The sequence below is a fragment of the Lepidochelys kempii genome, chromosome 8 (genome assembly GCF_965140265.1).
Source record: "Lepidochelys kempii isolate rLepKem1 chromosome 8, rLepKem1.hap2, whole genome shotgun sequence".
Lineage (NCBI taxonomy): Eukaryota > Metazoa > Chordata > Testudines > Cheloniidae > Lepidochelys > Lepidochelys kempii.
The window spans coordinates 38574196-38588680 of record NC_133263.1 but is presented as its reverse complement, the minus strand read 5'-3'; the positions used below and the strand labels follow the sequence as shown (position 1 = coordinate 38588680).

General features: G+C 41.9%; 1 protein-coding gene and 1 pseudogene across 8 annotated transcripts in view; both read right to left on the bottom strand.

The window, feature by feature from the left end:
- LOC140915802 (protocadherin gamma-C5-like) overlaps positions 1 to 14485 on the bottom strand; it is a 384766-nt gene that overhangs the window by 324239 nt on the left and 46042 nt on the right. For 2 of the 8 annotated variants that reach the window (XM_073356124.1, XM_073356147.1), the window contains exon 1: positions 4101 to 6718. The exons of 5 other annotated variants lie outside the window; for them this stretch is intronic. In XM_073356124.1, coding sequence (XP_073212225.1) covers positions 4101 to 6524 — 2424 coding nt within the window. In that variant the 5' untranslated portion in view covers positions 6525 to 6718. Of the gene's footprint in view, positions 1 to 4100; positions 6719 to 14485 lie in introns of those variants that run through there. One more of the 8 variants, XM_073356152.1, reaches the window with a different exon arrangement.
- Positions 8439 to 13166, bottom strand: LOC140916407 (protocadherin gamma-A2-like; annotated as a pseudogene).

Genomic DNA, 14485 nt, shown 5'->3' with positions numbered 1-14485 from the left:
CTCACAGATGCAGGGACTAATTTCCTGGCAGGAACTATGAAAAACCTTTGGGAAGCTCATGGGGTAAATCACTTGGTTGCCACTCCTTACCACCATCAAACAAATGGCATGGTGGAGAAGTTTAATGGAACTTTGGGGGCCATGATACGTAAATTCGTAAATGAGCACTCCAATGATTGGGACCTAGTGTTGCAGCAGTTGCTCTTTGCCTACAGAGCTGTACCACATCCCAGTTTAGGGTTTTCCCCATTTGAACTTGTATATGGCCGTGAGGTTAAGGGGCCATTGCAGTTGGTGAAGCAGCAATGGGAGGGATTTACACCTTCTCCAGGAACTAACATTCTGGACTTTGTAACCAACCTACAAAACACCCTCCGAACCTCTTTAGCCCTTGCTAGAGAAAACTTACAGGATGCTCAAAAAGAGCAAAAAGCCTGGTATGATAAACATGCCAGAGAACGTTCCTTCAAAGTAGGAGACCAGGTCATGGTCTTAAAGGCGCTCCAGGCCCATAAAATGGAAGCATCGTGGGAAGGGCCATTCACGGTCCAGGAGCGCCTGGGAGCTGTTAATTATCTCATAGCATTCCCCACCTCCAACCGAAAGCCTAAGGTGTACCATATTAATTCTCTAAAGCCCTTTTATTCCAGAGAATTAAAGGTTTGTCAGTTTACAGCCCACGGAGGAGACGACGCTGAGTGGCCCGAAGGTGTCTACTACTAAGGGAAATGTGGTGGTGGTGTGGAAGAGGTGAACCTCTCCATGACCCTGGGGCGTATGCAGCGACAGCAGATCCAGGGGCTGTGCACTAGCTATGCGGCAACATTCTCAGCCACCCCAGGCCTGACTGAACGGGCATACCACTCCATTGACACAGGTAATGCTCACCCAATTAGGGTCCACCCTTACCGGGTGTCTTCTCAAGCTAAAACTGCTATAGAACGGGAGATCCAGGATATGTTACAGATGGGTGTAATCCGCCCCTCTGAAAGTGCATGGGCATCTCCAGTGGTTCTAGTTCCCAAACCAGATGGGGAAATACGTTTTTGCGTGGACTACCATAAGCTAAATGCTGTAACTCGCCCAGACAACTATCCAATGCCACGCACAGATGAACTATTAGAGAAACTGGGACGGGCCCAGTTCATCTCTATCTTGGACTTAACCAAGGGGTACTGGCAGGTACCGCTAGATGAATCTGCCAAGGAAAGGTCAGCCTTCACCACACATCTCGGGCTGTATGAATTTAATGTACTCCCTTTCGGGCTGCGAAATGCACCCGCCACTTTCCAAAGACTTGTAGATGGTCTCCTAGCGGGATTAGGAGAATATGCAGTCGCCTACCTTGATGATGTGGCCATATTTTCAGATTCCTGGGCAGTCCACCTGGAACATCTACAAAAAGTCCTTGAGCGCATAAGGGAGGCAGGACTAATTGTTAAGGCTAAGAAGTGTCAAATAGGCCTAAACAGAGTGACTTACTTTGGACACCAGGTGGGTCAAGGAACTATCAGCCCCCTACAAGCCAAAGTGGATGCTATCCAAAAGTGGCCTGTCCCAAAGTCAAAGAAACAGGTTCAATCCTTCTTAGGCTTGGCCAGTTATTACAGACGATTTGTACCGCACTACAGCCAAATCGCCGCCCCACTGACAGACCTAACCAAAAAGAAACAGCCAAATGCTGTTCAGTGGACCGAAAAGTGTCAGAAGGCCTTTAACAAGCTTAAAGCGACACTCATGTCTGACCCTGTACTAAGGGCCCCAGACTTTGACAAACCGTTCCTAGTAACCACAGATGCGTCCGAGTGTGGTGTGGGAGCAGTTTTAATGCAAAAAGGACCTGATCAAGAATTCCACCCTGTAGTGTTCCTCAGCAAAAAGCTGTCTGAGAGGGAAAGCAACTGGTCAATCACTGAAAAAGAATGTTACGCCATTGTCTACGCTCTGGAAAAGCTACGCCCATATGTTTGGGGACGGCGTTTCCACCTGCAAACCGACCATGCTGCACTGAAGTGGCTTCACACTGTCAAGGAAACTAACAAAAAACTTCTTCGGTGGAGTTTAGCTCTCCAAGATTTTGATTTCGACATCCAACACATCTCAGGAGCTTCTAACAAAGTGGCTGATGCACTCTCCCGTGAAAGTTTCCCAGAATCAACTGGTTAAAATCGTCCTTGAGATGTGGAAAATATTGTTAGTCTTTATGTACTTGGTAGTATATTTAGAGATGCATGTGTCTTATTAACTCTGTTTTTCCTAGAGCTCCAGGAAGAAATCCCAGCCAGTGTTTCACCCTAGCTGAGATTTGGGGGGCGTGTCATAAATATAAAGGGAAGGGTAAACCCCTTTGAAATCCCTCCTGGCCAGGGGAAAGCTCCTCTCACCTGTAAAGGGTTAAGAAGCTAAAGGTAACCTCGCTGGCACCTGACCAAAATGACCAATGAGGAGACAAGATACTTTCAAAAGCTGGGAGGAGGGAGAGAAACAAAGGGTCTGTGTGTCTGTCTATATTCTGTCTTTGTCGGGGATAGACCAGGAATGGAGTCTTAGAACTTTTAGTAAGTAATCTAGCTAGGTATGTGTTAGATTATGATTTCTTTAAATGGCTGAGAAAAGAATTGTGCTGAATAGAATAACTATTTCTGTCTCTGTATCTTTTTTGTAACTTAAGGTTTTGCCTAGAGGGGTTCTCTATGTTTTTGAATCTAATTACCCTGTAAGATATCTACCATCCTGATTTTACAGGGGGGATTTCTTTATTTCTATTTACTTCTATTTTTATTAAAAGTCTTCTTGTAAGAAAACTGAATGCTTTTTCATTGTTCTCAGATCCAAGGGTTTGGGTCTGTGGTCACCTATGCAAATTGGTGAGGCTTTTTATCCAACATTTCCCAGGAAAGGGGGGTGCAAGTGTTGGGAGGATTGTTCATTGTTCTTAAGATCCAAGGGTCTGGGTCTGTAGTCACCTAGGCAAATTGGTGAGGCTTTTTACCAAACCTTGTCCAGGAAGTGGGGTGCAAGGTTTTGGGAAGTATTTTGGGGGGAAAGATGCGTCCAAACAGCTCTTCCCCAGTAACCAGTATTAGTTTGGTGGTGGTAGCAGCCAATCCAAGGACGACGGGTGGACTATTTTGTACCTTGGGGAAGTTTTGACCTAAGCTGGTAAAGATAAGCTTAGGAGGTTTTTCATGCAGGTCCCCACATCTGTACCCTAGAATTCAGAGTGGGGGAGGAACCTGACAAAGGGCGTTTATTTTATTGAGGGCTGTCAGTGTAAACTATTCACGTACATTTCATTTTTGTAAAGAAGATATCTTCTGCACTGATCACTGACGATTTTTCATGATCAAAATAAAGATTTAGAGCGCTCCTTAAACTCTTTTTAGGTCTTCCTTCTGATTAGAAACTGCTTATCACGAATAGGTTTAGGATTTAAGCTCTAGATGAAGAACCTATGAGGAAAGAAATCCCCAGATGTTGTTTAAGTGTCCTTGGCAAGAATTTTAAAAATGGGTGCCCACAGTTTGTCTCTTACATCCAAACTTGGGTATCTTCACAAGTAACCTGATTCTAAACAATAAATGGGCACAAGTTTAGGCATTTTCTACAGATATAGAATCCCAACTTTAGGCACCAATTTCTTAAATTTTTGATAGGGACTAATTTAGTGATAAGGCTACTGTGATTGGCCTTTTAAAAACACAGCTAGGATATAATAATATAGAAATAAAAAAATGTGTATGAGGTATATGTGGAGAAATTAAGAATGGAAATTCTGAACTCCTTAACAGAAAATATACAACATGAAAGAAATGGCCACTAGTAGTTTTATCAATTTTTCTCTGAGAGTCAATCAATCCAACCCTCCTCCATTTTTAAATATTAAGCCACATTTTTCTGTAAACAGAATTTGATTTGAAATCTTTGTTTCCATAAACTTATTTTTAACATGTGTACTCAATAAAACGCTCTTTCTTCCTTTTAAAATATCATTACAAATACGATTAGACAAAAAGACTACAAAATATAATGGAAATATAGTAACTGAAGTGTTTTACTCAGAGATCAAAGAAATATCGAATTCAGCCGAGTACACTCACCTCCAAGAAGATGTCGAGAGCATTTCTGGTACTTGTTTCTTCATCAAACGATTCAGTCTGCTTGTTGACAGCAGAATTAATACCCGTAAGAGTGTTTGAAGCACTTCCCCCTTGAAAGCAGAATTCCTTTAATCCACAGTCCTTATATAGGACAGTCTCCTGGGGAGAAGTGTGAAGAAAAGCTCTGACTCCATCAATCCCCACAAACTGCGAGACGGGAACTCCACTGAAAGTCACACTCGAGGAGTCAAACAGCTGCGAGTTTCTCCACCTGCGAAGCCTCAGGGCCAGGAACACTAGGATAAAGGTAAAGAACAAGGAGGAAACGGAAGCCACAGAGATCACCAAATACAAGGTGAGGCTGGACTGGGGGTCTGCAGGAGCTGAGAGGCTGCTTAAATCGGAGAGGATTTCGGGGATGCTATCAGCCACCACCACCGTGACAGTGGCCGTGGCAGAGAGAGGGAGCTGCCCGTTGTCCTTCACTAAAACCACCAGACTTTGCTTGAGCGCATCTTTGTCTACAAAGGAGCGCGCTGTCCTGATCTCACCGCTGTGGAGTCCCACAGAGAAGAGCCCCGGCTCTGTAGCCTTCAGCAGCTGGTAGGAGAGCCAGGCGTTCTGCCCGGAGTCTGCATCCACCGCCACCACCTTAGTGACCAGGTAACCCGGCTCGGAGGAGCGAGGGGCCAACTCCACTCCCGTGGAGCCATCGGTGGGAAAGGAGGGGTGTAAGATGTGCGGGCTGTTGTCATTCTGATCCAGTATAAAGAGAGTGACGGAAACATTACTGCTGAGAGGTGGGGAACCCCCATCCTGAGCCTGCACTTGGAACCGAATCTCCCGGAACTGTTCGTAATCGAAGGAGCGCAGAGCGTAGAGAGCCCCAGTCTCGGAGTTAATAGAAATGTAGGAGGACAAAGGCACTTCGCTTCTGTCTCCTTCAATAATGGAGTAAGTGACTCTGGCGTTCTCCCTCCAGTCCACATCATTTGCCTTCATATGAAATACAGAAACACCTGGGGTGCTATTTTCTGGGATATAGGCCGTGTAATATTTTTGATCGAAGACAGGCCGGTTGTCATTTTTATCCAAAATTTCTATAAAGACAGTTTTGTTTGAGCTGAGAGGAGGAATCCCTCGGTCTGTGGCTACAACAGTGACATTGTATTCGGAGACTTGCTCCCTGTCCAAAGCTCTATCAGTCACCACAGTGTAAAAATTATCAAATGACCTCTCTAATTTGAATGGGAGGTTTTCTGGAATTATAGAACAAGTGACCTCACCATTCTCCCCAGAATCTCGATCATGCACATTAAGAATAGCAATCACTGCACCTAAGAGGGAATCTTCGGCAATGGGACTGAAAGCAGATGTGACGGTGATCCCAGGGATATGATTATTAACGTCAGTAATCTCTATCAGAACTTTGCAGTAGGCTGATAGCCCGCCTTCGTCCCTCGCTTGTATGTCAAATTCATAAAATACTAATTCTTCAAAATCAAGCTTTGCAGTTACTTGGATGTCCCCAGTTTCAGGATCCAATTTAAATTTTTTGTCAAACCGTTCTGAGATTTTGAGAAACGAATACTTGATCTGTGCGTTTATGCCTTCATCCCTGTCCGAGGCTGTTACCCGGAGCACCACACTACCCACAGGAATGTCTTCCTTTACACTCACTTTATACACCGATTGCGTAAATTCTGGGGCATTGTCATTTCCATCCAACACCACAATACGGATTATTGTTGATCCTGTTTTTACAGGATCCCCACAGTCAGTGGCGGTGAGGATCAAATTATGAACTGCTTGTTGTTCTCTATCCAAAGATGTCTCCAATATTAATTCCGGGTATTTTACACCGTCATCTCCGGTTTCTACATTCAGGATAAAATAGCTGTCTTGGCTACATTTGTAATTTTGTAGCGAATTCAGTCCTACGTCAGGGTCATGAGCTTTTTCTAATGGGAAACGTGTGCCTCTTGCAGTATACTCGCTGATTTCTAACGCGCTTTCATTTTCTGGGAAACTGGGCGAGTTATCATTTATATCCTTTATTTCCACCTCGCCTCTGTAAAGCTTCACTGGATTTTCCGCAAGCACCTCAATATTTAACACACATTTTGCAATATGACCACAGATCTGCTCTCTGTCCATCCTTTCGTTGACAAATAAATGGCCGTTTTTCAAATTCAAACCAAAATATTGTGTCCTACCTCTGGCAACAAGGCTTACTCCGCGGTCTGAAAGCTCCTTTAGATCCAGTCCCAGGTCCTTTGCGATGTTCCCCACGAAGGATCCTATCTCCATTTCCTCAGGAATCGAATAATGAATCTGTCCCGAAACTGCCTCCCAAACGGTGACCAAGATACAGCAACGCAAGACTCGCCTTTTGAAATCCTGTCTACTCAGTGTGTCCGCCATTTCAAAAGGGATGAAGAGCTGCCTTCCAGTTCTCTTACCGATGTCTGCAGTGATTAGGAATCAGGAATTTGTATGCTGTTGTCTCGGACCAAATCTTCATTACGGCATCCTATGTAAGGTCTAGATTCAATCAGCAAGGTCCTCTTTTTCTATTCAGACCTTGCATCCTGCGGCTTCTCTGTCTTTGCTGTTAAATGGGTTTGCTCTATTTCGTATTAGACTGTACATAGTTAGCGAACAGCGACACTCAGAGTCTATATCAATGACTGCAGAATACTCCATTGTGAACGGTCTGTTTTGTTTTTTAATACTGACATTTCAATTGTTCAGTCATTTTAAAGCGCTAGATATGTAATTAAACGTATTGTTACATTATGCTATGTGAACTGTCATGCATACATATGTGAATATATATATATATATAATTATTATTCTCTACAATGTAATGGAACACTCTACAGTCTGATTATGACTGAATCAGAATATATCTTTTAGAAAGACATCAAATCTCAGTGTGAGAGGGGAACCTGTATAATGAAATATGATATACTTTATGCTTTTTGCTGACATATGTCACTTCTTAATAAAATTACTATCTACATGATATCTATTAAAATGTGAAGTATAAATCCCTTAAATTGATTGAATTGTGTGTTAAAAACACTTCCAACAATAGAATGCCTATAGACGTTCATATATTAATAGACAGAAATAAGAAAAGAAGATTTCTTCCATAAATTACATAGACTAATGTGGACATATGTTGAGGCATGAGATTGTTGGGATACTACACATAAAAAAAACAGACATATTAAAATAGTCGTAATACTTAGTTCTTATACGGGACTTTTAATAAGTAGATTTCAAAGTGCTTTACAGATGGGTTTAGTATACTTATCCCCACTTTACAGATGAGGAAATTGAGGCACACAGAGATTAAGTTATTTGCCCAAGGTCACCCATCTGGCCGGGGCAGAGCTGAGAGTAAACCCCAGTACAAGTCCAGTGCTTTATTTACTAGGCCATACCAATGACAATTTAATTCATCTCCTAGAACTCTTGACCTAAAAGAAATTGCATTGGTGAATGAATTTGTCATTTGTAAAGTCATTTCACGTATGAGCCCATATTTTGAGGGAATACAGATTTTTCAATAAGGTGGAAATACCCTTGTGTTTTAGAATGAAAGGATGCTTCGTTATAATTATATAAATTTGTAAAAGCATTACTTCCATTACCATCTTTTGACTATAGATCTTACAAATGCACTTTAGCATTATATTTGGCATTATTATTCTTTAAATACTGTCACTTATCATACTTCACAATGTTTGACAGTAACATTTTGAAGTAGTAGAAGTATTTCACTTCTTACAATGTGCATACAGATTAATAAATTCACTGGAATAAATTAGATAATGGGAGAGGTGTCACCAAGAAATTAATAAAAAGAAAAGGAGTACTTGTGGCACCTTAGAGACTAACCAATTTATTTGAGCATAAGATATCGTGAGCTACAGCTCACTTCATCGGATGATGAAGTGAGCTGTAGCTCACGAAATCTTATGCTCAAATAAATTGGTTAGTCTCTAAGGTGCCACAAGTACTCCTTTTCTTTTTGCGAATACAGACTAACACGGCTGCTACTCTGAAACAAGAAATTAATGAAAGGAGAAACGAAGAGTTTGTTCATCAATAAATAAACTTTTTAATTTAACCTCAGTTGCTTAAAATTAGATTACATGATGTACAGAAATAAGCCCACACTCATCTGAAAGTAGAAAAAAATTGGCTAATCACAAAACATTTAAAATTACTAATGTTACAAGATGTCAATGTATGTGCATAGGTCTAAAATGTTCATATTTAATTTCCACATAATATGTAAACATAAATAACAAAATACACTCTAAATCGTCATTAGCACAAAATATACACATGCGAGGGACTAATCCGATTAATTAAATGTTCTTTGTTAGATTTATTCAAACTTTTCTCAGACCTGTTTGAATCCCTTTGATCATTTTCTTGGTTTTTGTTTTGTTTTGTTTTGTTTTTTAAGGGAGTCGTTTGAGTTACTTGCCTCGGCAAACTAAACCGAACCATTTTAAATTCCCCAGTTACAGACTCATGGGGATCATAATTTGTGTGAAGAAAAGCTCTGATTCCCTCTATACCATGTACTAGGACATGGGAACTCCACTAAAAGTCACACCGGAGAAGTCAGATAGCTGAGAGTCCCTCCATCTGCAAAGTCTGAGGACCAGTAGCACTATTATAAAGATAAAGAACAAGCAGGAAACAGACGCTATCACATCCCCAAATAGGAGGTGAAATTGGACTAGGTGTCTGCAGGACCTGAAAGGCTGCTTAAACCGGGGAGGATTTTGAGGATGCTATCAGTGAGGGCAAACAACTTAAATTAGTTTTAAGAGATAAGCAAATTTATAAGTGCAACTGTATTATGGGACTGCTTGTGATGGTAGGCGACAGGGCTCAGCACCCCAGGGGCTCACTTTCTGTTCGTGCCTTATGTTCCTAAAAGCTCATAATTCAGGGTTTTAGACCACCAACTGCAGGGGTCAGGGAGGGATCCACACACACAGAAAGGCCAAATATATTCTGTTTTTTACTCCTGCTCTCTCTCTCCTTTCTCTGAAGCATCAGAGATGGCCACAGCTAAAGATGGGACATTGGAGGAGCAGAGCCAGGGCTCTGAGGTGTCACCAAGCATTCACTCTCTCAGGTCCTTGGTTGGCTTGTTCTTGCTGAAGTATGTACTCAGGGTCTAACTGATCTTCTTTTGTGGAGTGGAGAAAGGCTTTTCCCCCAGGTCAGATTTGCAGTGACCTTGGTGGTTGGTTTCTTTTGGTTTTTGTTTTCCTTCCTCTGCAGCATGTGGGTTCAGGTCTCTTGACAGAATCATTTCTCCGCCACTGCAGGACCTCAGGCACTGATGCACCTCAGTCCCTCCTAGTGTCTGCCTGTGGCACATAATAGTCTTGTCTCCTGTGAGCTGTAAGGTTTCAGAGTACTTCGGTCTACTTTCAGTTGGATTTAGAGTGTGGGTACGCGGCGATGATGTATGGGAGTTCAGACCAGGTGATCTGGTGATGCCGTCTAGCCTTAAACTCTATGAATCTATGACCACCACCGTGACAGTGGCCGTGACAGAGAGAGGGGGCTGCCCGTTGTCCTTCACTAAAAGCACCAGACTTTGCTTGAGCGCATCTTTGTCTACAAAGGAGCGCGCTGTCCTGACCTCGCCGCTGTGGAGTCCCACAGAGAAGAGCCCCGGCTCTGTAGCCTTCAGCAGCTGGTAGGAGAGCCAGGCGTTCTGCCCGGAGTCTGCATCCACCACCACCGCCTTAGTGATCAGGTAACCCGGCTCGGAGGAGGGAGGGGCCAACTCCACTCCCGTGGAGCCATCGGTGGGAATGGAAGAGTACAAAGTTCCCGCGGTATTGTCCAATATAGAAAGAGTGACGGAGACATTACTGCTGAGAGATGGGGTACCTCCATATTGAGCCTGCACTGGAAACGAATCTTCCAGAACTGTTCGTAATTGAAGGAGCGCAGAGTGCAGAAACAGAGCTTCTGAGTTAATGGAGAGGTAGGCTATATTAGGAATTTCATGAAAACCACTATCAACAATTTAGGAGTGACTGGCATTCTCCTTCTAGTCACAGTGTCTCCACAGAAAAACACAGAGTTTCATTTCAGATTGTTTTCCGGGTAATAAGTGAGGCAGGACTCACTGCTAAAAAAGGTGGATTGTCATTTTTTCCTGAAATTATCTTACTTGTCTTGGTTACAGTGAATGGAGGAGTCTGTGCCTGTGATTGTTACATTTTTAATCTGAGACCTGCTCCCTGTTCAGGACTCTGTGAATCACCAATTTGTAATAATTATCAAATGATCTCTGTGTCTGACGCGGGAAATTCTCTGGGATGGAAGTGTTACTTGACCATTCCTCCCTGAACCTTGATTGTTTATATTAAAAATCGCGATTCCTGAACCAGTTGAAATATCTTCTGAGACAGAGGTAAAGAGAGAGAACGCTTCAGGCGTTGAAGTGACATAATTTTCCTCAATGGCATATTACTTTACAATAATCCCCCGTCCGCGACTTTCCTTAGCGTTTACCTCTATTTTATACAGCTGAGCTTCCTCATAATCCATGTTCCAATATTTCTTACTTCTTCCGTGGCGGAATTACAGTGGAAAATCCTCTGCATTCCCTCAGATGCTTCCCCGAAGAAGTAGTTTAAACACACTGTTCGCTCCCTCGCCTTTGTCAGTCTCCAAAAGTCTAATTACCAAGGTTCCTTCTTGCACGTTTTCCATCACATATGTTTTATATATGGACTGGTTAAACACAGGCTGGTTGTCGTTTGCATCTAGAACAATAACCTGGATCGGAGCTATAACTGACCTGCAACTGTGAGATGGTGAAGACTTTGCTCCTCTCGGTCCAGGGATTTCTCCAAAATACTTTCGGAATACTTCGGAATACTTCGCGCCACCAGCGTGTGTCCTTACATCCAGGTTGAAATGTATATTGCAGCTCTGTAGTGAGTTGGATCCCACCTCCCGATTCTGGCATTGTGTAGAAAAAAGTGCGTCCCCGGAGCCCTGAGCTCATTGATTTCTAACAAAAGTTTGTCTCTCCGGTAGCTGGACGCTTTATCACTAATGTCCTAGATTTCCACTTCAACTCGTTGTCCACTTCACCGTGTGCTCAGCCTTTATATCCAGCCCCAGATTCTTTTCAATATTTCCCACGAAAGAATCTTTCTGACTTTCTTCAAGAATCTAATAGCGAATCTTCCCATAAACTGTTTCCAGAATTGTAATAATAAGAAAATAAAGCAGAACTCGCCCTTTGCAATTCCAGACACTTTGTCTGCCATAGGAGTGAAGATGCCTCTGACTTCTGTTTAGGCGAATACTGTAGTAATCGGTATTATGTTTATTATTTAATGCATACCTCACAAGAAGTTTGGAAAAATGTAAAAATAGCTCAAAGGCAAAGTACAGTCCCTATATTCCCTTTTCATAACCAAACACTGTTATGTGTGGTCGATCCATCTCTGCTTGTGCGGTGTGTATAAGGGGAAAGAGTTGGTTGAACTGGATTTTCATTTCTCTCCTTAACGGGCGAACAGCGCCGCTCAGAGCATCAACGGAACATTGCGAAGTACTGGAAGCTGCGATTATTTTTCAGGAGAATGTTCTTTTCTTTTCGTGATTTATATTGATTTGTTTTCAATAAAGCTAAACGTTATTACATAAATAATACTTTAGATGGGTTTTCGCAGAATAATGTAATTAGGTCTGCAATGGAAATATTTGTACAGCAAATATTCTGAATATATTGAGAAATACCGCTCTTTCATTCTGTACTCATGCAAGGAAGTCTTGAAAAGTGACACAAAATGGTATTTAACATCACATATATAGGTGAAAATGAAAAGAGAAAATACGAACATTTTCGTAGAGTGCAGAATTATATAGTCTCAAAGTGCCATCTTTATGGTAAAAACAGAAAACTAATTAAATATAATAACTGGGCCAAATCCAGAGGTTCTCACTCCATTTTTCCTAAATTTTGCTCAGTCCTAGGCTCAGTTAAATTCCATTACAGCCAATCGCATTTTCCTTGAAAAAGAGCTGATTAAAATTGAATAAGTACGTTCTATTCATATTTTTAGTATTTGTGCCAATATCTTTCAATCATCTAACACAGTTTTATCTCTTTGACAGCATACGTATAGCGACCAAAATGTAATTTTTATTGTATTGTGAGGATCCCTCCCTCCTGACAGTTTGCTGAAGAGAAATAGAGAGATTCAAGGGTTAACAAACTCCAGATAATCGGAATGCGACTAGAATTTGGCAATAAGTACACAAAGACTTGTTTCATTAGGAACTAGACTTCAGGATTTGGCTCTCCATTTCCCCTCATAGCAGCTTTTGTTCCCTCCAGCCCCATTCCCCCTTTTCAGTACTCGAATGAGCGTACTGATTTGAGGCACCACACAGAAAAAATTGAAATATTGCATAAAAGGAGCGAGTTTTCCTGATTATTGTTATTATTTTATGTAGAAAGGAAAAACAGATTTATTTATATATTACTGACCGATGTGAACCCAGATGTCTAGGTTTATCCTAATCAAGTTTGAAATGCTCCATCTTCATCAGTAAGCAAATTATACAAGCAGAAAGTTTAAATGTTGCTTATTTTGATGCACATTCTCAGAATACTCTTCCAGATCTCTCTTTCTTTTAGAGAAATGCTAATGCCTCAGCCATGGAAACAAATCAAAATGTTGTCCTATAACAGATTCTGTTCTATCATATATTTTAAGTAGCTTTCACCGTTTTAAAGGGCAGACTCTCTGCTACCCAGCTTCCGTTGGGAGCAGCAGAGCCGGGATCAGTCAAGGGGCCTGTTATGGCTATCTGATTCTCTTCTCTAGATCAATCCAGGCTCAGGATAGAGCTACTTGGGAATATTTAACTTGTGCCTCTAAGCTTGGTACCCTAGCAATTAATCAGATAGATTGAATCAGGTTCCTATCACCAGCCAAGAACGAGGGACAGTTGTGAGGGAGAGCTGCTTACACAAGCCAGGGGCATTCTGTTCACCCTCTCCTGCCCTCCCGCTTACTTTAATCTCTGTCCGCTGGAAACTATAGAATAGTTGGAGATAACCAGAATTAATTGGGTTTGGGTGACTTCCTTTCTGCGGGAGGCAGGATCCCCGCCTCGCAGCTACGGGCAGACACGTATAGCTATTGAGGTCTGTCGGGGGCTTCGGCTTCCACTCGGGTGGCACACAGGGAATGGAGGGAGCACACAGTCTGCCCCTAAACCTCCACGCCACTTCATTGGAATTTCAAATAGCAAATACAACAGCAACATACTTATTCCGGTGTGATAACATCTTTTCACATTTATCACTATTTTACAGGCTACTTAAAGATTTGCTCCAGGACTCTTACATTGGATATTTTCATTGTCAAGTAATAAATTACTAAATGGTGGAGTGATCAGTGGGTAATTAGTTTCTTCAACGTTTGTATTAACTGGATTTTTGGAGTTAAATTTCTACCTTTTGATTTTCCAAGTACTCAATAGTCACCAATATCAATTTGTGTAATAAGGGTTGTAAACAGTGTGACAGCTCATGCCAGAGTCCCTAGGTCTCAACTGAACACCGACAAACACATAGCTGAATCAATCTGGCTGACTAGTGTGTTAGTGCTGTTAAAATAGGTATTAGAATTCTAAGTATGTTTAGACTTGATTTAATGCTTGTGAGCTGCTGCATGCATTAATCTCACTTATAACATCTGTAGTTCACATTGTAAGGTAATATTTGAGCGGTTGTATCCTGAACCTCTGTGACTGTGTAAATAACCAAACAGAAGACAGACATTAATTAATATGAAAGACTGATCTACAACAGAAGGTGTTATATCCTTCCCAAAAGGAAATGTCTGTAGCTATCAGACAGACTACGGTGGGACTTTGCAACTGGAATTTCTGTAGGTACCGTCAACAAGAGGACAACAGATTTGTTCTGCTTTCCTGCCCCCTAAAATGGGTCATGGAAGTGGACTCCCAGCAGCTGAGTTTGTAGCTCAGAGCACAGGGCTGGAGAGGGATAAAAAACCCCTAACAAGGAAGGACAAGTCATTGTTATGCTGCTTGGACTTTGAGGGGCAAAGTGTTTCTAGGCATATGTGTGAGATCCCCAGCCGCTTAGCCTGCGCTAGCCAGAAAGGACATATAGAACTTGCTGATTATGGAATCTTTTGTTAGCTTTTGAAACTTAAGATCATAACTCATTTGTGTATCTATGTTTACCTGCTTTCACCTAGTAAATATTCCCTGGTTTCCTTTTCTTATTTAACACATCTTTATATAGTTTATTATAGGAATGTCTACAAGCC